Source organism: Centroberyx affinis, unplaced genomic scaffold (genome assembly GCF_046629955.1).
Source record: "Centroberyx affinis isolate AG114_WGS23_722 - 3 ecotype Tasmania unplaced genomic scaffold, CSIRO-AGI_Caff_v1 ptg004552l_1, whole genome shotgun sequence".
Taxonomy (NCBI): Eukaryota; Metazoa; Chordata; class Actinopteri; order Beryciformes; family Berycidae; genus Centroberyx; species Centroberyx affinis.
Genome location: NW_027282181.1, coordinates 57,854 through 80,143, shown reverse-complemented (window position 1 = coordinate 80,143; position 22,290 = coordinate 57,854). Strand labels below are relative to the sequence as shown.

At 44.5% G+C, this 22,290-nt stretch overlaps 1 protein-coding gene across 1 annotated transcript in view; it reads left to right on the top strand.

Annotated features, from left to right (window-relative positions):
- Positions 1–22,290, top strand: part of LOC139665374 (uncharacterized) — a gene marked incomplete at both ends in the record, with an annotated part of 103,765 nt that overhangs the window by 64,737 nt on the left and 16,738 nt on the right. Inside the window, 2 exons of the mRNA XM_071544373.1 lie at positions 15,483–15,686; positions 21,740–21,878. Of these exons, the coding sequence (XP_071400474.1) occupies positions 15,483–15,686; positions 21,740–21,878 (343 nt within the window). The remainder of the gene's footprint in view (positions 1–15,482; positions 15,687–21,739; positions 21,879–22,290) is intronic.

The following is a 22,290-nucleotide window of genomic DNA, read 5'->3' as shown; positions in this document are numbered from 1 at the left end:
AAATTCATGTGACATCATGGGAACACTATGAATAGAAGACATGTAAATGGCCAAATTCAAACCTCACAGTCCCAAGAGTATCTGTCTAAGGCAGACAGTGAGGCTTAGAAGAAGGGCTACGGTGATCAGTTGTGTGTGTGCCTCTGTTTTAGCATGGGAGGCTAGGAAAACCTGTGGATAATCCAAAACTGACTCTCTATAGTTCTCCCTCATATTCATCTTTTGATGGGAAATCCATATAGCACTGCAGATGAGTCAATAGGAAAACTAAAACCCCCAAATTACACAAAATAAAACAAACAAACAAAGATCTCCACCTTCCCAGCACTTTTAGTGTTGTAATGCTCTGGTGAGCATTTGCATTAGCTCTTAGCTAGCGAGTGTGCTAGCATGCTCCACATCATGCTGGTGGTTCAGTAATGAGCCCCATTAATTATGTAAAGGCAGTGATGCAGATGGACCTAATTAATTGTCTCCCGTCACCCCGTTGATTACTGTACCTGGAAGGGAGGTGTTAATTTCTGTAATACTTAAGCAGGTACGCAAACTGTTTTGTCAGAGCCACCGCCTTGACAATGACAGAGTAGAGTGCAGGCTCGCCCGCTGCAAATCTCTTTTGCCGTTAATTCACCGAAAGGAAAGTTTCCCGGTGGTGGTGGTGACATTGTGTTAATTGAAGGGGGGAGAGATGAAAGGAAGGAGAGAGAGAGGGGGGGAACTAGAGTGGTGGCCCTGGAGATGTTTTCGCAACCTGATCGCATCAACATTTGCGTACCTCCGTGCCGTTTGTCTCCGTATGTCTAGGTAATGGGTTACCGGCGGGCGAGTTTGGGAACACCCAAGGTGCTTTGCAACAACAGCATGGTTGGTGGGGGGGTGAACCTGTTGAGAATCAAACAGCGCAGATTGGAGAGGTAATGATAACTAGTCTGGGAGGCTGGTGTTAATCATATAAGGACAGATTTGTGTTCTCCATCTTAATCTACAGTAGGTGTCTGATGCCACCTGATCAGATTTCACCCTTTTTCCTCCTACTTACCCCATGACACACAGAAAAATAAAACATTTTGGATCACAAAAAGTTATTTCAGAAATATTTTACTGATAGACAAGATACTCATGCACAGTAAGATCTTATGTCTTGCTTTTCAGGAAAAAAAAAATAGAAAAAATAATTTTATAGATAAAGTAGGCTACATTATAGTACTAAAGCTCAGAAACATCCTTTCCACTCGCTAATAAAACATTCCAGGGGAAACTCTGCTGCATGTAATGCAACCATACAAATAATACACATAATACAGCACTTAGCCTTGTTTAATTCATCTGCTTTGTTGTGCAAATTGTACAGTAAAGTGAGTTTGAGGCCACCTGAGACTCCAATCCACGTAAAGGAAGAGCGAGTTTGGGAAAGAAAGGTGGACAGAGGGAGCAGTAGGCCGTGACAGGATACACAGGAACCGCTGTCACATAACAATAGAACCCTCAGCTCCTGGACAGGAACCCATAACAGCAACACAGGAACATCAGGAGAGGATAGAGGAGGAGAGGAGAGAGGAGGAGAGAGGAGGAGCTGAGTGCTTCAATGGAACAGGAAGGGTCGTCTTGAGTCAGAGGGCGTGCTGTGGTCTGTGGTGTGTGTGTGTGTGTGTGTGTGTGTGTGTGTGTGTGTGTGTGTGTGTGTGTGTGTGTGTGTGTGTGTGTGTGTGTGTGTGTGTGTGTGTGTGTGTGTGTGTGTGTGTGTGTGTGTGTGTGTGTGCGTGCGTGTGTGTGTGTGTGTGTGCGCGTGTGTGTGTGTGTGTGTGTGAGTGTGTGAGTGGCTACTCCTATGTGTGGGGTCACCAGAGTGCTGCATCTCCCAACCCCCCTCTACCCTCTGCCAAAGAGAAATGTGGTCTGTTTTTGTATGTGTGTGTGTGTGTGTGTGTGTGTGTGTGTGTGTGTATGTGCACATGCTCGGTTGCATGTGTATGAATGAATGCCTGTTTACATATATAGGTACACATTTTCATGTGTTTGCATGTGTGCACACACTTATGCATGTGTGAGTACATGCATGCATACCGTTCTGCATGCAAACCTTTCTGCGCGCTTGCATGTGCGTTTCACATTAGAGTGGCTTCTTCAATTACAGCGGATGGGTTTTTTTTTTTTTTAGTGGACAGTGCTGAGGGCCCCGATGGCCCGAGGCGATGGCAAGCAGGCAGGCAGGGACAGGAGCGACGTAGCAGCAAGCGCACAGCATCCACAGCCAGAGCATTAGGGAGCTCAATATGAGATATGACTGCAAAAGGCTGCATGCCTGTGTTCCTGAAAAGGTCATGGACTTTGCTGGGCAGTAATGTGTGAAAGCGGTGCGGTCACACAATGGTTAAAAAAGAAAAAAAATAGAGAGAGAAAGAAACACACACACAAACACACACATACTCTCTCCTTCCCAAATTACATGTATAGGGTCTGTATGGACATACACACACAAGTACAACACACACACACACACACATGCAAACTGACCGCCTCCATTCAAAGTAGTGCTACAGCCCTGTCACTATCCATTTATAATGAAGGCAGTCACCGAGGGGGACGCCAGCCAAGGGGTCAGCATGGCTTGCAGGTGATTGGAGCAGAGCAATATTTCTCCTCAGTTCTTCTCAAGATGCTTGGCATTACTGTTTCAAAAAGAGAACAGATAAAGAGAGGGATTCTGCTAATAATCAGAATTTTGGACATCACAGCTATTAAAGTGATATAACTGTTAATATATAATATATATATAACTTATTCCTGTCGATTCCTCAGCTTAGGCACCAGTGTTTTACCTATTCAAACTAATGTTTCAGACTAGCTCTGCATTCAGAAAATATTCAAGAATTATATTAAGATGAGCGCTGATCAGTATACCTCAGTATACTACTGCAACTCCAGCCCTCCCAGTTCTTTATCAGGTATGACTGTCCATCTTGTCTATGATGGAGCAACAATGAGCTGAGATGCTTGTGTTAGTCATAGCTTAGTGCAGTAGTGCTTGGCTTGGTTTGGCTTGGCAGTATTAATCCATAACAGAGGTCAGTATATAGCACACAGAAGGTTGGATACACACACATACTGACATGAATGGAGTTATATTACATGCTGTCAAATGATCAAAATTCATTTTTGCAAAAGACAAACATAACAGAAAGAAAATCAGGTTTGTTTGAATTTTGATGTGATCACATCAGAGAGCTCATCAAAATGATAGATTTTTTCCACAGGTTGAGGTTACAAGATGCTTGTTTACAAAACCTCTCCAGCAGCAAGGAGTGCCTGGTATTCTTGTTAATGTTTCACAAGGTGACGCCCACACTTTTCTAGCATGTGCACCGCTACACTGTCTCATCCCAATTCTAGACAGACCCGCAGTTTCAGCCGTAGATAGAGAGAGAACGGAGAAAGTGTTCCAGTATGAACTCGTCGGTGTGAACAGTTTAATTACAGGGAGTGTCAGCCCCACTGCTTAATGTGTCCCTCACAATTAATCCAGGGAGAGGATGTCATTATCTACCAAAGCCTGGGCCTGGGCAGGCTTTTCTGTCAGAGGGAAGGGAGGGAGGGAGTGAGAGAGCGAGAGAGAGAGAGAGCGAAAGAGAGATAGTCAAAACAAAGAAGCGCCTTCGGTTAGCAGCCCACGGTCCACTTCCGTGTCACACAAGAGGATCGGGCCGGGAAGATACTTAAAGATCTTCTCAAATCACCGCGTCCTCCTCCGTTTTGGGCACTTCCCTCTCGTGGCTCCGGCCGTCAGTGAGGAAGGGCTTTTTCCTTTAATTTCATCATAATATGTTGCATCGCCTGTCAGCTGTCAAAACACGTCCAGCTGGAAGAGGCTAAATTGACTCCACATGTTTTCAACACTTCGAGCCACCCTTCCCTCCTTCCCTCCTCCTCCTCCCCTCCTTCTTCCTCCTCCTCCTCCTCCTCCTCCTCCTCCTACATCAGGCCAAGTCCTGAGGAACCCTGGCCCGTTCACTTGCCATCGCGTAATGCGAACCAGAAGGCAACAAATTGGACTGTCGACGAGCGAGAGAAGACTTTTGCAGCAGTTCAGAACGCGCTGAGCAAAAATTAAGAGGACTCATCTCGCGCCATTTCCGGAGGGTTTGCGACCGCACCGCCTGGCTTAAATTTGTATTGCGGGTGGGGAGTGGGGTTTTAACGATAATTTTGATAGATTAATGTTAGATTTGTAGACCAATGAGAAGCAATTACTGAGGAAACAGAAGTTATTTATGCCAGTTGAAGAAGCATTACAGGGCACTTGTGTGAAAAGATTTATGAGCTGTGGCATGTCACACATGCATACATGCACACAGGCTCTAAAACAACGTAGCCTATGCTCTCTAACACACACACACACACACACACACAGATACACAGCGTCTGACTCCACAGAGGTTTTAACAACTCAAATTTGACAGATCTGATTCTTTGTGATCATCCGTCGTTAGTCACTTCTTTTTCCCCTCTCTCTCCCTTCCTTTCCTTTAAAGAGTTTGACCTTGGCCGCGTCCTGCGGCCCGGAGGGGATGAGGAAGGTCTGGTGATTGTGACAGGTGTCGCGTCTTAACAGCCCCACATGACATCCCGAGGAGAGATAGACGTTTGGAGGTTTTTCATGAAGGTTTTACTCATAACCTTAAAGAGACAGTGCAGCTTGTGTGTGTGCGCATATGTATCTATATGTGTGAGAATACCATATTTCCTCTAATAGTGGCCGGTAGTCAATTAAAAAAGTCTCTGGAGCATGCCGTCGTCGATTACCGCAATTATCGGTAATGCATTGCAGTAACAAAAAAACAGCTACCTAACAAACCCCAACAGAAGCAGATCAGAAAAAAGGAGGCTTTGTACTAAAATATGAGCAAATATACTTATCAAACAGAGGGAATTAGAAATAAAGGCCTGTCTCTAATATAAGCCTGCTTCCAATAAAGGCCTGGTACCCTCTGCAGTTGAGGTAACTAAAGGCCCGGGCCAATATTAGAGGAAATACGGTATCTGTATGTGTGTGTATGTGTGTGTGTGTCTTACTGCTGATTCCCAGCTCTGTTATTGGCTTGGATACTTGTCACCTCCAGCCTCCGAGGCCTGATTAGGTGGAAGCTACTCCAAAGTCAGGTTTCGGATATCAAAGGCAGTACTCAACTCTGGCATCTGTCTGCAGCATCTTAATATGAACTCTGGTCTCCCCAAAATTTTGTTAAATGAGCACGATGTCTTAAAATTCATGCTCCGTGCATGAAAAATAAGAGAAATACGTTTTCCCCACCGCGAAACGTGAAGGAGGCATGACTAGAAACAGGTAGTAGCCTGGAATTGAACTAGTGCAGTGGAAGGTGAGGGTGTGTGGTTTGGGTGGTGGATGGACGGATATACTGTATGTGCCTTCCGTTCAATTCAAGTCATGCCAAGATGTTTTTGTTCTGTGAGCGAATATTTAATTTTAAGCCAAATTGTTTCTTATGTAACCATGACCAAAACTTTACTCTAATCTTAACCAAATTGCTTTTGTTGCCTAGCCTTAACCAAAGTTTTAGTTGCCTAAACCTAACTCTAAGCTTAACCCTTACCATAACCAAAGATATTCTACTTGCCTAAACTTAATTATTAGCGAACCTATTCACGTGACAAACAGGAGAAGATGGCATGTCCAGTTTGTGCTATTGTCACATAATCCAGTTCCTGGTATTGTCACATAATCCTTTTGTGGTGGAGGAACATGAACTTTACATGTCCACAACATCTAATCTGCGTTTCAGAGTTTGTACTCTTTTCACAACTCTTTTCATACATATTCTATATGTATGCATATTCTCTATGTGCATATACGCATCTGCTTTGGTTATACAAAGGAGGTTATTTCACCTACTTTGTATGTGTTAACCTGTTTGGGTGCACCCTCAGTTGGCATGTTTACATCTGGCTTACATCCAAGTTACAGGCTTGAGGTTTCACATGTGCAGCTGCAGTCAGTGAAATTGCTCAATGTATCAATCATCTCTATAAATGATGCCTTGAATCCCCTCAAAGAAATGACTAAGAAATGACTGTTTCAAACGTGTCACTATTTACCCCGCTTTGCTGTGCATTTTACTTGGCAGCAACTGTAGCTTTGATCAATATATAGTAGGCAGAAATTATTCTGATCAAGATGGTAGTGTTGATTAAAATGCAGTTGTCATTCAGTTGTGAATAAAGATACTATTAGATACTATTAAAAAATGGAGCAGATATCCTTTCCTTTAACGACTAAAGTTGCAGGTAAACTTCAGTACGCTCCACAACAAACCTGGAAAAGTGATCTCCTTAGGGCCTTGGGTGAGTCAGACTTGGTGTGGAAGTGAAGGATGGGCTGCTATCTGAGTTGTTTACTGTAGGCTGGGAGTTGGCTTTATTTTCCGCAAAGGAGATTAGTAACAGTGAATTATGCATATCTTATTTTCTGGATTATCTCGAGCACTCAGAGATACTATCTCACCGGAAAATCTCTTTTAAAGTCGTTCAATTTATTCCGACTGTAAATATAGTCATTGTTGCTTGTTTATCTTTTCTCGAAGTCCAATTTAGTCTGTGCCACTTTGGGACGGAGTGTATTATCGCACTGTAACTATGATTATTCATGTTGAAATATTTATAGACAATACCCTTCGCTTCATAGGCACAGTAATGAGAGGAGGGTGGATGAGCCAACATGAAAATCTACTGTAGCGTACTTGCTATTTTGCCACTCTGTGTGTGTGTGTGTGTATATATGTGAGCTTCTCTGCATGCAAATATGAATGGGTGGCCTGTCTTGACCATTGGTGCGTTTAACCAGACAGAGACCTTTGCTTCAGCCAAATCAGGCCCAACGCAGACAGTGTGCATCCATGCCATTTTCAAGCTGCTCCAATTATATCTGCCGACCGTCCACATATTGGCCAAATTTACAATAATAGCATATCTATTTCCATTCTAATGGCTGACATTGCCTGGCTTATCCATGCGTGTGCGTCGGTGGTCCTTAATGCTTTGTGGTTTAGCCTGTTCCCAGCCAGCCAGTCTTAGCCTCTTTGTGTGTGTGTGTATTTGTGTGTTGCATGAACGCTGTCTGTGTGTGCCTATGTATTTGTGTGTATATGTGCATGCGGTATTATCTGTGCGTGTGAGCATGTGTGTGTGTGTATTGTATGAATTCAGTACATGTGTGTGGCTCCGCATGGATATGACCATGAGCGTGTGTGGACACGTGTGTGTACAGTCTATGTCTGTGTCTGTTGTATGAACCCGATGCTCAGCAAACAGGCCTTGAACCCAGGCCAGCTCTGACAGACAGGGTGGTGGTGGTGGAGTGGAGGGATTGACCCTCTACAGCTTAGAGAGCCTCTGCGCAGCACACACTCCTCTCCTCCTCCTCCTCCTTCTCCTCCTCCTCCTCCTCCTCTCCTCCCCACAACCCTCCCCTCCTTCCCCCAACTCCCTGCTGCCTAGCCCCAAGCGCCCGCAGGCACTGGAGATGCACGCATGCGTTGCCTCACTGTGTGAGGCTTTGTCTGTTTGTGTGCGTGAACGTGTGTGTGTGTGTGTGTGTGTGCATGAGTGTTACTGTTTCTGTGTGTGTGCATGCGTGTGTGTGTGTGGATTAGGATCTGTGGACAAAAGAAGCAACCATGTCTACCTCTCCTCTCACTTGGCAATAATCATTGATGCTCCTTTCTGCTGCCTTTCTGCTGTATCTGTAAGCTAGCATGCCCACTGCATTTTCTTGTTGTGGCTGTCCTTTGTTTAGATAGAGAACATGCAGCAAAATCAGTGCCAAATGGAAAGACAAAACTGTAACACAGTGATAATGTGGCTCCAATAGAAGTAGAATAGATAGAGAGGATATTTTGATTTAAATCAATATTCTGGTGGTCATTCGGCTGATGGAAGATGGCTTCCACAGAATGGTTGACAAAGTTGTCAAGAAAATAAGCAATTTCCAAAGGGCATGGGACTCAGAATGCTGATGTATTTGCATCAGCATGTACTGGACTTGACAATCCAGTGGCACTGTTCACACGTGAAACATTGGGAAATTCCACAGCAGCATTATTAAGCATCCATCTTTGTACAGCGAAAAAGATTAGCATAATACACAAGGAAAGGTCCTTCATGTCTCTCTAATTCTGTAGTGGTTTCATACTGAAAATGGGCCATCATGGACACCATTAGGCTTTCATAGCACATCCAGTGTCGTGACTAGTTAGCTGATTGGCTTCCAGAGGGCTGTGCAGCACTGACACTATATGCATTTTATGTCCATCAACATGCATAGCAACGTGGTGTAGATGGCTGGAAATAATGTGATATAGGTGGTGGATGGTTTAGAATGAAGACTGGTTGAAGAATGAAGATAGTTAGCAAGATGTTAACCAGTGTCTCCAACCAGTGTTCTTTTAATAAAATAGAAGGTAAAAAGTGGGACATATGTGGCATATTTGTGTAATTTCAGTAATGTACATGTTTCTGAGCACTGTGAATGAATATAAAGCATGATTTATAATAGTGATTGATACGTAGAACAGGAAAATGCAGCATAAAAACTTGAAAAAAATAGTTACTAACCGTGATAGCACCAGATACCAGGGCATCTCTTCACCACACCAGCCTGGGCATCCATGTTTGGTGCAAAACTGCCTTTCCCCCAGCATTTCCAAGCTTTCCCTGACTTCTCTCTCACACACACACACACACACACACACACATGCACAGACACACACACACACACACACACATGCACACACACCCTTCTTTCCCTGGCCCAGTGATGGCCACAAGATACGCTGGTCCAGTGGCCCAGATGAGGTATCCCACCACCAAATATGCTTAGCTAGACCTGCTCCTATAATACTACAATACTACAAAATACTACAATAGTTCCAAATGTTTCCTGACAGAATATGCCAATGCTTCCTGGCAACATTTCCAGCCAGTTTGACTCAGATTTGGCTAATGTTTAGCCGAGCATCAAAATTTAATTACAGGAAGTGGCCCACCAACCGGATGACTTGGCATCTCATAAAGAGGTTCAAACCACTCAGTGTAAGAACTCTTTTAGATAGAAAGCTCTCCCTGGGATCCATGCTCAGTAAATCATCCCAGTACCAGCCTATACCACACCCACAGTTCTTTCCTCAACCCTGTCTCTAGTTCCAGACCTAGTGCCAACTCACAGCCCCATCCCCCATCACTTCTCCCCCCAACACCAGATCTCCCCTCACCTTCAGCTCCAGCTCTCCCCTCAGCCATAGCCTCACATCCAGCCCCAGCCCCGTTCCCATTCCCACCCCTCGCCTCCATCCTATCGCCAGGCCCATCCCCATCCCTATGCAGAGTCCCAGGTCCAGCGTCAGTCCCACCCCGAGTTTTCTCCCCGGTCCAACCACCCCCCCACCCCCACACAGCTTCAGCCTTATCCCTAGTGTCAGTGCCAGCCTTAGTCCCAGCTCTCTCCCCAGTCCCAACCATAGTCCCAGCCACAGCCGGGGCTTCCATGTGCGACTGACACATAAATAACCAAGCCTGTCCGCCACCCAGGCAAATTCAAATGCACCTGTCAACGTGATGAAGCACCCGCCCGCAGGGAAGCATTGTTTACATTTTCACTCCACTCTTCGCAAAAGTGAGATTCTAATTATTTTCCCACTGTAAATTAAAGCCAAGTGGGACAGAACTGCAAACCGAAAGGATCATGGCAGTGGCAGGAGAAAACCCCGGCCCTACTATATATAAATTGCGTCGAGGGTGGGAAAAAGGCAAAGGAAAAGCGGGTGGGTGGCGGAGAGAGGGAAGGTCAGCAGCTTTTTGTCTTTAAGAGGGGAGAGATGGGAGGATAGAGAGAGAGAGAGAGAGAGAGAGAGAGAGAGAGTGAGAGAGACAGAGGGAGACGAGAGAGGCAGAGCACTCACACAGGCTGTATAGCGAGTCTACTTCTGTTGTTGTGCTCATTACACACAGGGTCTGGAGATCTTCAGCGGACTGGAATACATTATACCCTCACATTTCATGCATAATAATATGCCAAAATTGTGCTGTATTATTTGTCATACCAATGACGAGAGAGAGAGAGAGAGAGAGGGAGAGAGAAAGAGAGAGAGGAAGGGAAGGTAAAAGAGAGAGAGAGAGAGAGAGAGAGAAAGGGAGAGATTTAATTAGTCCATGGGAGCATGCAAATGGAAGGTAAAATTAGACAGAGGAAGGGAGACCTGGGGATGAGAGTGTGCGTGAATGGTAATGATGGCTATCTAGTTTGGATCAATCATGGAGGGATCAGGGGGACTGACAGGCTCGCTCGTGCCCACGCCTTAGGCTCCTGTCCTGGACGGTCGCCAGCCCGTCTCAGCCTGCCTGCCCATGGAGGCCTCTCCTGTTCTCCTCCCTTCAGTCACACACACACACACACACACACACACACACACACACACACACACACACACACACACACACATGCACATGCACAGTATATACGTATATACTTCTGCAGCACACATGCAAATGTTCAACTACATTAACTACACACATACTTTTAGTTAGGAAACCATCACATTTGACACCTAGAGATAAGTCACTCTGGGGCCTTGTTAGTTTTTGTTTATTAATCAGTGATGCATCCTTCCCCCCCGATGGCAGTGTTTTCAAAATGGTGGATTGGGAGGGTGCATTAGTTGACTGTGGGTGATTTCTTATTTGCTCTCCAGGCCTGCGATTGGTTCATGTCTTGACACATTGTTTTCATTATCCCGGGCATCAGTGGAAAATGGCAAAGGGTTCTGCAAGGTCATAGGGTCACTTAAAGTTTGGGAACTGCTTTGGTTATCAGCGGAGGCAGGGACGGGACTGGATGGGGTCACATTGGAAATGTCCTTTTGTTTAATTATGGTCAGCTCCAGACACCGTATTTACATCTGACATGTCACAAAACGGAGGGAAATGTCACACAGTGATATTTGTGACTGTCAAGGACGTGCTAGACAAATATATAAAATGCACTATACCTCTCCCAGACATAGCTATTACTAGAATAGTCTCTCACCCAGTGGAAAATTACTATTTAATTCCCAGAAACTGTCTGCCCTCTTTTTAGCTGTTAGTTGCGAGTTTAAATCCTAATTTAGGTATGAATATGGGTCACTTTTTAAATATAACACAAAAGAAGATCTTTTTTAGAATGTAGTGCATTTATCCTTTTATCTCTGAGGCAGTGATGCCTATTTTTTGGCCTCAAACTATTAAAACAGAAAAGCATCATTATATCAGTGACAGGAATACTATTCCAAATCCATCTCCTGACATATTTTCCATTTGCACACACTTTAATGAACATGATTGACATGTCAGGCAAATTTTATTACAATTCACAGAGGATTTTTAAAAAGAACACCTCTCCACAGGCACCTGTATTTAAGCCCTGAATGCTTTTATTTTGTATTCATATGTGGATGTGATATGATACGGTGGGTATAAAATCCCATCTTCTCTCAGAGAGACAGTCAGACTATATTTGTGATCCATGGTGCCGTGTCTGCAGCTGTGCCATCCCCACTTCCTGTGCCCCTACCCCCCCCCCCCCCCCCCCCCCTCCCCATCCTGTGTGTGCATTTGCGGTAATGTCTACAAATCCTGAAATTTATGTCCCTGCTGGAAAACATGGTTTGCCGTTTATAGTCCCCCGCTAAAAGAAATAAGGCCCGTCTCTCCTGATGCAAGTCAAGGGACTGATGCAGACTCTATCAGATTTCTAAATACAGACCCCAACAATAAATCCCGGCTTGATTGGGTTTGAATTGGGTTAGCTCACTTGAATGCTATCTGCTTAACCCACAGCTGGCCTGCCTGCTCCATGCAGGCATTGAACCTAAATCAGTCACTTAGTGCTATCAAATGGAACAATGGTGGAGTGGAGAGAGCACTCAAGCTAGGGCTAGAAGCCAGGCTAGCACCATAACGCAACACAACAGACCAGAACAGAGCAGTGTAGAACAGAACAGGCCCTCTAATGCTCTTTCCTTTTTCGTGTCTCAGCAATGATGCGTCCTGAGAGCCATGCTGCATTGCATGAAATGGCATCACCCAAACCGAACACACAAACACCTTTTCAAGGCTTTGTCTAGTGTTGTCAACTGGATTTCACGTGCTAATTGGCGTGGGATGGTGGCATGGCTAACATCAAAAAAATGTATTTTCATGCAAGCGAAAATACATACACATGCACAACACACATGGGCATTTCAGCAGGTGTGTTTAACCAAAGTGACTTCGAGTATGGAGGCTGAATCCACAATCTTCTATCACCGCTGTACAGCTTGGTTCGTCAAACTCTGGAAAGGGGACCCAAAAGGGGTCACGGTCCTACTTCTTGCAGGTTCCCACATGACCAGAAGCGCAATATTTTTCACTGAGCTTCGGTCGCAAGGGCAAACACATTTTTCTTTTTTCAATCATGACTGGAAATGTTTGAGAATCCTTGCTGTATCGCAAACATACTGAGACACACATTGCAGGGAGAGAACCAGGTCTTTCTGCACACTGCTCAGTCGCGTTTCCTCGAGAAAACAGCAAATCAACACATACATACTATCCAAACAGATTGATTGCTGCCTAGCAGAGGTGCTGATTACTTAAGGAATTCAGGTAATCAGCTTTCCCCAGTGTGAGCCGTGGCCAAGCTAGAGGCGCAGTTGAGGCGATTCCACTAATGAGCGTCCGAATTAGCGTTAAAGAGATGCATCCCCGCGTCCCCCCCCTCCCCTCCCATTCCCTCCCCTCCCCTCCCTCCCTTCCTTAAATGTTCTCGGCTGGCCTTCTTTCTTTCTGCACTCATGACTCTTTGACATTTTGACAATGAGGTCCTTTCTACTCACGGGGCTGTCTGGTTCGCAGTTTAGGCAATGTCTCTAATTACAAGTGGGGTAATGGCTCACACTGTTTTCTCGGTGAAGTGCCTAGAGTTGTGTTTGGCTAGCCGTTTATAAGTATGGGGTGACATCGATACACCGCCAAATTAAGGCTCTCCTTCAGCATGACCCTGCCACTCATGGCCCGCTGAATGAGTTAGCTTTTTTCCCTTCTCTGTTTTTTTAGACGAATCATAATTACAGAGCCAATTAGGGGGTCACCTTGAGTTTTACAAACTCTGCTTGAAAAACTTCCTCCTCTTGGTGACTGTGACACTGTGTGTGTGTGTGTGTGTGTATAGGTGTGTGTGTATAGGTTTGTGTGTGTGTGTGTGTGTTTCTGTGTATGTGGTGGTGGGTTTTGTTTACAAGTGTGCCTGTTCTGCGAGTGCCCAAAAATGTGTTTGTATGTGTTTGTGTGTATGTGTGTAAGCATGTACTGCATATAGTACTGTACATAGTTTGTGTAGGCGTTATGTTGAACCAAGGCCTTGTGCCTCATATTTTAATTAGGTTCCTGCCATAAACAGGGAGTAGAGATGATGTGGGCCTGCCTTTGCCTGGCTAAATTTGGATTTTATTTAGGAAGGAATGGGTATATACAAGCCTTCATTTTGGTCTGTGTGTGTGTGTGTGTGTGTGTGGGGGGGGGGGGTTACTATTCTGTCTATTCAGTTCATCAGATGCAGAGGCTGATCTACCCTAATGCATGTGATCAGTGGACATTCAAGCCTTTACAGGCAGACACTATCAGAGGGAGAGAGAGAGAGAGCTTCCATGATCTTCACACATGGATGACTTCGAGTTACATGACCTATATAACATGTTACACGCTCTGCTTGCTCCCCGTGTCTCACCCTAATAGAGAAGGGCAGTGCATTACAGGTGCAGAGTGCAACCCCCCCCAACACACTCACATACACACACACACCGAAAGAGGCATAAACAACCCAGCCACCAGGATCATGTGTATGCATGATCACAAACACAACCTGATTCTTTACCTGCTGCAGACCAAGCCCCATAGGACTGGCACACTACTAGGGATTAGCATGTTTATGTACACCAATGGTGCCAATTAAAATGAACAGCGCAGTGGTTTAGATGGTGAGGCATAATGTGGCACAGTTCAGCATGTTGCAGAATTGGCAGGACAGGTTCTTAGCTGTGGGTGAGAGGCATCAATTCATGATGCACCATCACTCAGCATCAGTTAGCTTAAGGAAAATGCATAATACCATGAATATTTTGAATGGCTACAATTGTGTTCATGTGCTCAAGTCACCTGTGGGGGCACCAGACCTGGTCGTAACATCTTCAATTATGTGAATTTGGAGGATACTTGTGGGTTTGGGGTGTATGCATGAGAGGTGAGGTAACAGGTGCCCCAAAATCTAGCCAATGGAGTGCCGATCCTGGGTGCATCTGTGGCTGAGATATACAGTTGGTTTGACTATCGTTGACAAAATGTACTTATTGTAAGTTACTTTGGACAAAAGTGTGTGTGTGTGTGTGTGTGTGTGTGATTTACCAGCCCATATCCATCACATCCCCCACACCCATCTATGTACCTGCAGTTGTCTGGAGCTATAAGGTTTCCTCGTGTGCTAAAGTCCTGCCTCATTCACTCCCTCTTAGTCAGGCGCTACTAAATACAAACCCAAGCCAGTGCAGTTTGAGATTCTACCTCACAGTCACAGCTCAGGTCATAGTGGCCTTTGACGCTTATGCCGTCTAAATATTTGAGAGCTCCATATTTCCCAATGCTTCTCGACAGTTACTATGCAGTAATCCCCCCAAAATATTTCTGTTTGTCCCTGAAAGTCACTGGTAGCAGTTCCAGCATCCTCAGTGCCAGGATATGCAACTTTGTCTTATTCCACGCATGTAAGGATGATAGCAAATTACTGAGGATTTCTGTCATGGGTTGAGTTGAGTTCTCCTGGTGCACTGAGATCACTGAGGTCACACAGAGAGGAAGGTAATTACATTGCAGTGAGCAGTTGCCCAGGTATGCGTCACTAATCTTTCTCTCTGCATATCTCCCCCTCCTTCCTTGTCTCCTTTATAACTATGGGTTTCTCTCCGTCTCTCTCTTCTCTTATGTGGCATAAGACTCCCCCGACTGCTCCAACAGGTTACTGATCGTGTCTAATTGCATTTATGTGTGTGTGTGTGTGTGTGTGTGTGTGTGTGTGTGTGTGTGTGCGCGCGCGCGCACGCGCGCATTGGTGTATATTCAAGTCACTGCTCTCACTCGGTATGTGCAGTATACTCTGGGTCTGCATGATGAGCTAACTGGTGGGCCACTCCCGTCCTCCCTCCCCCTCTACCTGCCTTTCCCCTCTATCCCCCTCTTCTTACCTCCCTTCCCCTCTCTCTCCTCCTTCCTTCCATCCTTCCATCCCTTCCCCTCTCTGTCACCCTTCCTCCATCTATCCCTCCCACCCTCCCTCCCCCCCCCTACATCAATCCCTCCCTCCCACTCTCCCTCTCTCCCTCCCTCCCTCCCTGTATGTACCTCACTAGGTGGCAGTGTACGACTACATCTGGACAGAGGAGGACCCCTTGGCGGGCTCTGCACCCCCCAACGCCGACCCCCCCAGAGAAGGCGCCCCCCCACGAGCAGCGGGCGAGACCAGCACTCATGTGGCAGTCTACACCCTCTACCTGAGCGGGCTCCGGCAAAGATACAGGCACTTCCTTCGACAACCGGATGGGACTATCGTAGAGGTGGGATATCACTATAATATGTCCATAACATATTCCAAATTATGTGAATATACAGCCATTGTAAACATCATATATTTTTAACTGCGGTTGCTGTATGCAATAGTGAACTATTGCTGCACTCTTGCTCTGCCCTCCAAGACGAATTGTAGGGAAAATTCAAGTTTCAATTCGGCTTAAACTGGTGGAAACTTGAGAAACACACGTTTATTTGATATCATTTCTGTTCAGTTCAACCGTACTGCAGCAACTTCTGAAGTATTAAGGAAGGATAGATGCAGAATAGATGCATCAAGCATGATGAGGCTACAAGTGTTCGCTCTGGCCCTTATCTTCAAGCTTACAACTTTTTCATCCTTCATTTATTTTTTTGTCTTTATCTCATGTATTCAAGACACATTCTCATGCATACACACACAACCACTCACAGATAATGAAGCACTGTGCTAGAGAGAGAGACGGAGAGAGGAAGACAGAGGGTAAAAAGACAACGGTTGGAGGTTCGCACACCCCTCCTACCCTTTGTGACTCAGAGAGTGAGGAGAGAGAGAGGGAGGGGGAGAGGAGAGCAGAAACATGGATGCAGGCCTGTAACCAGTTCCTTATTCCTGATTCAGTACAAACAACAGACAACAGTACAGCTCTGTGGTTAGGGTTAGAGTAACCGTGGAGGAGAAGAGTAACCGTGACTTATTTTCAAAGCCTGCGAGTGTTCACTTCCATCCATTCTGCATATTTCAGCAAAGAGACAAACCAGATCTGAAGTTCTTACTGATTTTCAAAAAAGCTAAAGGATTTGTTCTGAGGAATCAAGAATTAGTTCAACAACCCCTTCGTCTACAACTAAAATCACCTTCCCCTTGGTCTTGTGATCTCCCTTCCTGTATAGTAAGAACCATTTTTTTTTATCAACAACCATTTACAATTTGTGTGGTGTGATGCAAATCTCGGCACCTCATCCCATTTAATACTGCATCATGACATAACGTTGTTCACTGAAAAAGCAAAGAAGCCTGTCTTAGCAGTTCTGCTCCATGCTGAGCTGCACCACAAAATGCTTGACCATCTACATTACATTGTAATTAGTTTCCAGTTGTAACTTCTCATGTCCTCCAACCCCCTCCAAGACAGACAGGCAGGCCACAAACAGACTGATGCACAGATTGTTGCCTAATTAAAAGTAGCGCAAAGATGAAATTTGGTATTTGTCACAACTGCTACAGTAGCACATGAATTCACTCCTTTCCTCAATCACTCTCTCTGTTCCCCAAGAGCAACCTGGATCATCCCAACAAATTCATATTTTAAAGTTTGAATGTCAGAGGGAGGAAGGGGGGGGGATTTATATGTGCTAACGGTTAGCTTTGAGGCTCTGTTGCGTTCTAATGGTTCTCCGTCATAATTTGAGTGATGGCGAGCCTATGTGTGTAAACACACCACATGACATATCTATTACTTGTATTGCAGTGTGTGTGTGTGTGTGTGTATGTGTGTAGCCTCTAGACCTGTGTATGGCAGATGAGACACATCTGGGGGGAGTTATTCACACTAGGGGAGTTACACACACGGAACACTATATGCACACACACACATTCACACAGATACACATACACACACACACTCACACAGATACACATATATGCACACACACATACACACACACACACACACACACACACACACACACACACACACACAGATGCCAGGAGGAGTCTTCAGTTCCTCCGAAAAATATAATTCACTCATGGCACACACAAAAACATGCAATAGCCACCCATACCATAAACATGAACACACACACACACACATGCAGGTGCAGACACACATTTACTCGCTCATGCACACACACACACACACACACACACACACAGTTGTAGCTTAATCAGAATAATAGAATTCATTCTTGGCATTTCTGCTGTGAGAAATCATTTCTCCCCTACCGACCCTCCGCTCTTTAAACTGTGAAGACAGTTTCACGGTGGCCACCTCAGAGTGAGAGAATGGGGAGTACTGTCCTTGGATGGCACACACACACGCACACGCACACACACACACACACACATATTCTTCCTCCCTCTCTCTCTCTCTCTCTCTCTCTCTCTCGCTCTCTCTCTCTCTCTCTCTCTCTCTCTCACTCTCTCACACACACACACACGGTGTCCCTTGGGTGTTCCTGTCTGTTCCTGGCAACTTAACAGGCAGGGACCTACAGTAGTGAGAGATGCCGATGGCGTCCTCCTTCACCCGCTGGTAGTGGGGAGCGATAACACCGATGCGCAGCCTCGCCGAGAGAGCGCTGCGCCTTTCCCCTTCCCCTCGCAGCGCGGACCCCCACTTTACATATTCAAAACTAATCCTCCCCTGAATATATAGACTGGTTTTATGTATAGAGCGAGATCCAGGAATCACCATAGGGCATCCCCGGCACTCGGAAGAACACTTGAGCTGATTTTATTAGTGCTTTATGTAATTCTGCCGGCGATATACACACTGCGACGGGGTGCTGTGTACAGACTGGCCCGCAGATGTAAGGTGACAGCTCCTCGGAGAGAAATAACAATCCTACAAAAAAAAATATATACAAAATGAAAGAATAAAATAGAAAATGGCTCTACTATTCAATTGTACGAGATTCAGTGACCAAAGTAGTGCATATACAGTAGGTCCTCTCCCTGCTTAGATTTATGGCATTTTAAAGCTATTTTATGGCTTTTCCTGTATAGGCTTATTACTTTATTCACTTATCTGAATAATAGCATGGTTTATGGTGATGTGGTTACATCACTATGTTACCAGGCTAAGCATTATGCATTAGGGATACTGTCTAAGCAATAAAGACTAATGCAATTTGTTACTCTTTCAGATAAATATCCCTTGGTATATTCACCGACTTCACGTAACTTGTATTTATTACAAAGTTTTCACATAGCTAAAAAAAAAAAAAATCTTTACTCTCTTTTTTCATTTAATTTAATCTACATTTTGTACAACATAAAACCTGTATAATCTTTGTATTCTTTCTATAGTCTGTTTCTAATCCATATCATTAGTGTGGATGACACTTGAAATAGGAGAATGACAGTAACGACAGTATTCATTTGACTTGATTTGACTACATTTCTCTGTTAGTCAGTTTAAATGCCTAATCCTGCTACTTAAGTAGTCACTTAGTTTACTGAGGAAATATTGACGGATGGCTCATTTCCTCTAAAGAGTGCTGTTTTCGCAGGCAGTGTCCTGGACACCCATGCCCCGAAGGACCTATTCCTCCCTTAGACTAACATGACCACAGCTCCAGGGGCTAGTAGCTTTGCATAATACCCACAAATTTACACCCAAAATTAGTCTAAACGAACACCTCAAAAAGCAAACCCTGGAAGTGGTGCCCTGAGCTATAGACACTGTTTAGAACGAATAAAACAGTGAGGTGTGTCCTGTTTGATTTGTTGGAGAATGTGAGACTGTGGGAAGCTGCTTGAGTGACTGAGTAAAAGTGTCATGCGAATTCTGAATATTCATGTTTTTCTGTTGTTTATTCAGCCATTATTGAACCAGGTATGTTGACTGGAAGCTGAGCCCTCAGTTGCATTAATAGGAAGAGGTAGCAAAGGAATGGAATGAATCTATTTGAAGTTGTGGGTGTGTAGTAAAATATCATGATAATGAACTCTTTATTGACTGGCATATTGAATTCTACATAAAGAAAGTTAATATTAATGATCCATCATATGCTATCATTCAGTCTGTTGCCTAAGGCAGGTTTCTGTAATACTGACCATATAGGAGGAATGTTCCAGCTGAATCACAACAATACAAAAAGTTAAAGCAACGTTCCCATCAGTGTGCTCCAATAAAAGACATTAAAGGTAAAGTGAGGTGTAGCTTTTCAAACACTCATTACCTATAAACAGATGTTCCCCAGCTGCCAACTCACAAAATGCGCTGCTGACAACAACTGTTGGGGCCGAAATTATGCAGGGAAATGCATCTATATAACCTAGGACCTTCAGAGAAGGCCTCATAACCACTCTGTCTGAAGAAACAAGATGGCTGATGAAGAAATTAATGCAGGCAAAGTCATTATCTTCCCTCCTAAAACCACAGTGGGTTTATGTCCCCCCGTGCCGTTTTTTTCTCCCAGGCTAGCATTTAAGTGTCGATGGACTTATAAAAAGATAGGACAAGCCAACTGTGCTCCTTTCGTCTCCTTTCCTCCATATGGGAGGCAGCAGCATATGCAAGAACTGGCTCAGCTTCTGTAAAACTTCCATTAAAGATGCACAACTAAGGCTCTGCCAGCTTGAATATTACCTCTCTCCGCAAATTATTTATGGCTCGGAAAAAGCGCTGATGATAAGCATCTCGAGCGCCTTGTATAAATAAAAACACTTTTCTGTGCAATTTCAACTCTTTTTTTTTTCTTTTTTTGAGATGTTTTTTTGTCTATTTCTAGAAAACAAGGGATCTGAGGTTCACTCACATAGTAATGTTTTAATTGTGTTACATTCAATTATCTCAACCTGAGCAGGAATGACTGTGTTGTTTTATGCATGGTTTATATAATTGGGAGAGGATGTTCCCCATGTGCTTTGTTAATAATGTGACAACAGCAATGAAGCTGATGAATATGATGATGATTATTATGATGATGATGGTAGTCAGAGACAGAGTAAGAGAAATAGAAAGAGAGCAGAGCAATGCAACATGGGAAACAACACAGGAGATTGCATTTCATATAAGGGACGCCTCAACGACATGATATGCCATCAAATCTCTCATTAACAAGGACCCTTTGTCCCGGTTCTCCGTGACTCAGCCCGCCGTCCGACTGCACATCACGATGACTCCTCGCCGGACCAATATTGACCTAATTTAGCATGCAGAGAATATGAAGAAGTTAACCTTTTGAAAAACACCTTGCAGCAACATTAATTGACAAACCGCATCAATTCTCCCTCCTACCCCTCTTTTGTAATTACTCTGCCGCACATTTGATTGCCGCTGCGGAGCTGAGGACCCACGCTTCATTTGCTGTGAGGTCACCGGCAGCCCTCAGAAATATGAATATGATTTATACAGGAAGTGAGTGCACTCTGTATGCTGTGTGCCTGTGTCTGTGTGTGTGTGTGTGTGCTGTGTCTGTGTTTTGTGTGTGTGGCTAGAAGAGACAGAGAGAGAGAGAGAGAGAGGAGAATGTCCTTGGCTATGTATGTTACATGAGGAGATTAATGCCTCCCTGGCAGCCATATCTGCTTAGCGGGAGGACTTCTCCAAAGTACACCGCATGTAATTATCCGGCAAGTTTATACTAGTTTTAGATAAAGAAGCACTCTGTGGCACATTTTTCAAGTTTGCTCAATTGCTGCTCTATCTGTGTAATTTGCCGGTGCAACTTTACAAAAGCGCCAGCCTACATTTTTGACATGAGTGCTTGATGGTGCTATTATGATAATATATGGAGCTGAAGCCACATGGAAAGAATTCAATAGTCTTTTTGATTTAACCCATCCCTTCTATCAGTTTTTTCAGTTATTGTTTTTTTATGTTACACAATTTAATTTCTTTTAATTTCTCCATATGTGTATGACATGACTGTTAAAATATATTTAATCTTCTCAACATCTGTAGGGCTTATTTTATTATGCCTTAAAACAGTAAGGTAAGTTGTATTTGATATTACTGTACATAAGTAGGCCAACCTAGAATTGCGAGAAGTGTTTCCCCTCTGGGACTAGAGGTAGTGTTGTCAAATAAAGTCTCCATTTCTGCTTCTCCTCCAAGTTCGCCTGTATGCACTAGGACAGAGGTAGAGACTCTGCATGACAACACTACTCTTAGGCCCCGAGGAAAATAGCAGTTCTCCTGCCAATCTCAGTCATTGTCATCCAAGTTCAACTTGTACTTTGAGATGCTTGATACATATGGCCCCAGGTTCTCAAAAGTACGCAGAAACAGTTGGGTTTGATATTATTGTACTGTTCATTTGAGGTTAAGCTTTCATTCAGGTCTGCTGGCTGAGCGCTATTGACCATAGTGTGTATGGGGTTTTGCTGAAGGTGATCGGTGACATGGAAGAAGCGGATAATATGACCAACATGGTGGCCTGCCCAGGTCAAGGGTCTGCCAGACAGAAGGAGGAAGAGGAGGGCACAAGCTCTACCCACCAGCTACGGAAGAGGAAGAAGACATTTTGGCGTGAGTGATGTTCATAGAATGAAACTGAATTGACTTGGCAGTTCCTGGTAAAAAAAAAAAAAAAAAAGCAACTTCATTATTTACACAAAACTGTATCTTTTTGCATCCTGCACCCATGTTCCATACAAACACACCTATCACACCATCACACCCGTCACGTCCAAGCTGCTGTTTTTCAATTACTTGTGACCCTCTTACCTAGGGTAAACCTTTTTAACTGTTGTTTGTCTAACAGTATTTACACAGTTTTATTGGCTGCTTCATCCCCTCAGGGTCCCATCGCGCTCGTGTTGAGCCAGTAGGAGGGAGTGGGTGTGGCTTCAGTTTTGCACTGCAGGACCTCAGCCAATGACATCAAAGCAAAGGCAGGGAAGAGTTGATGTAAGTCCTCTTATCAACTGCCTTCTTTGAC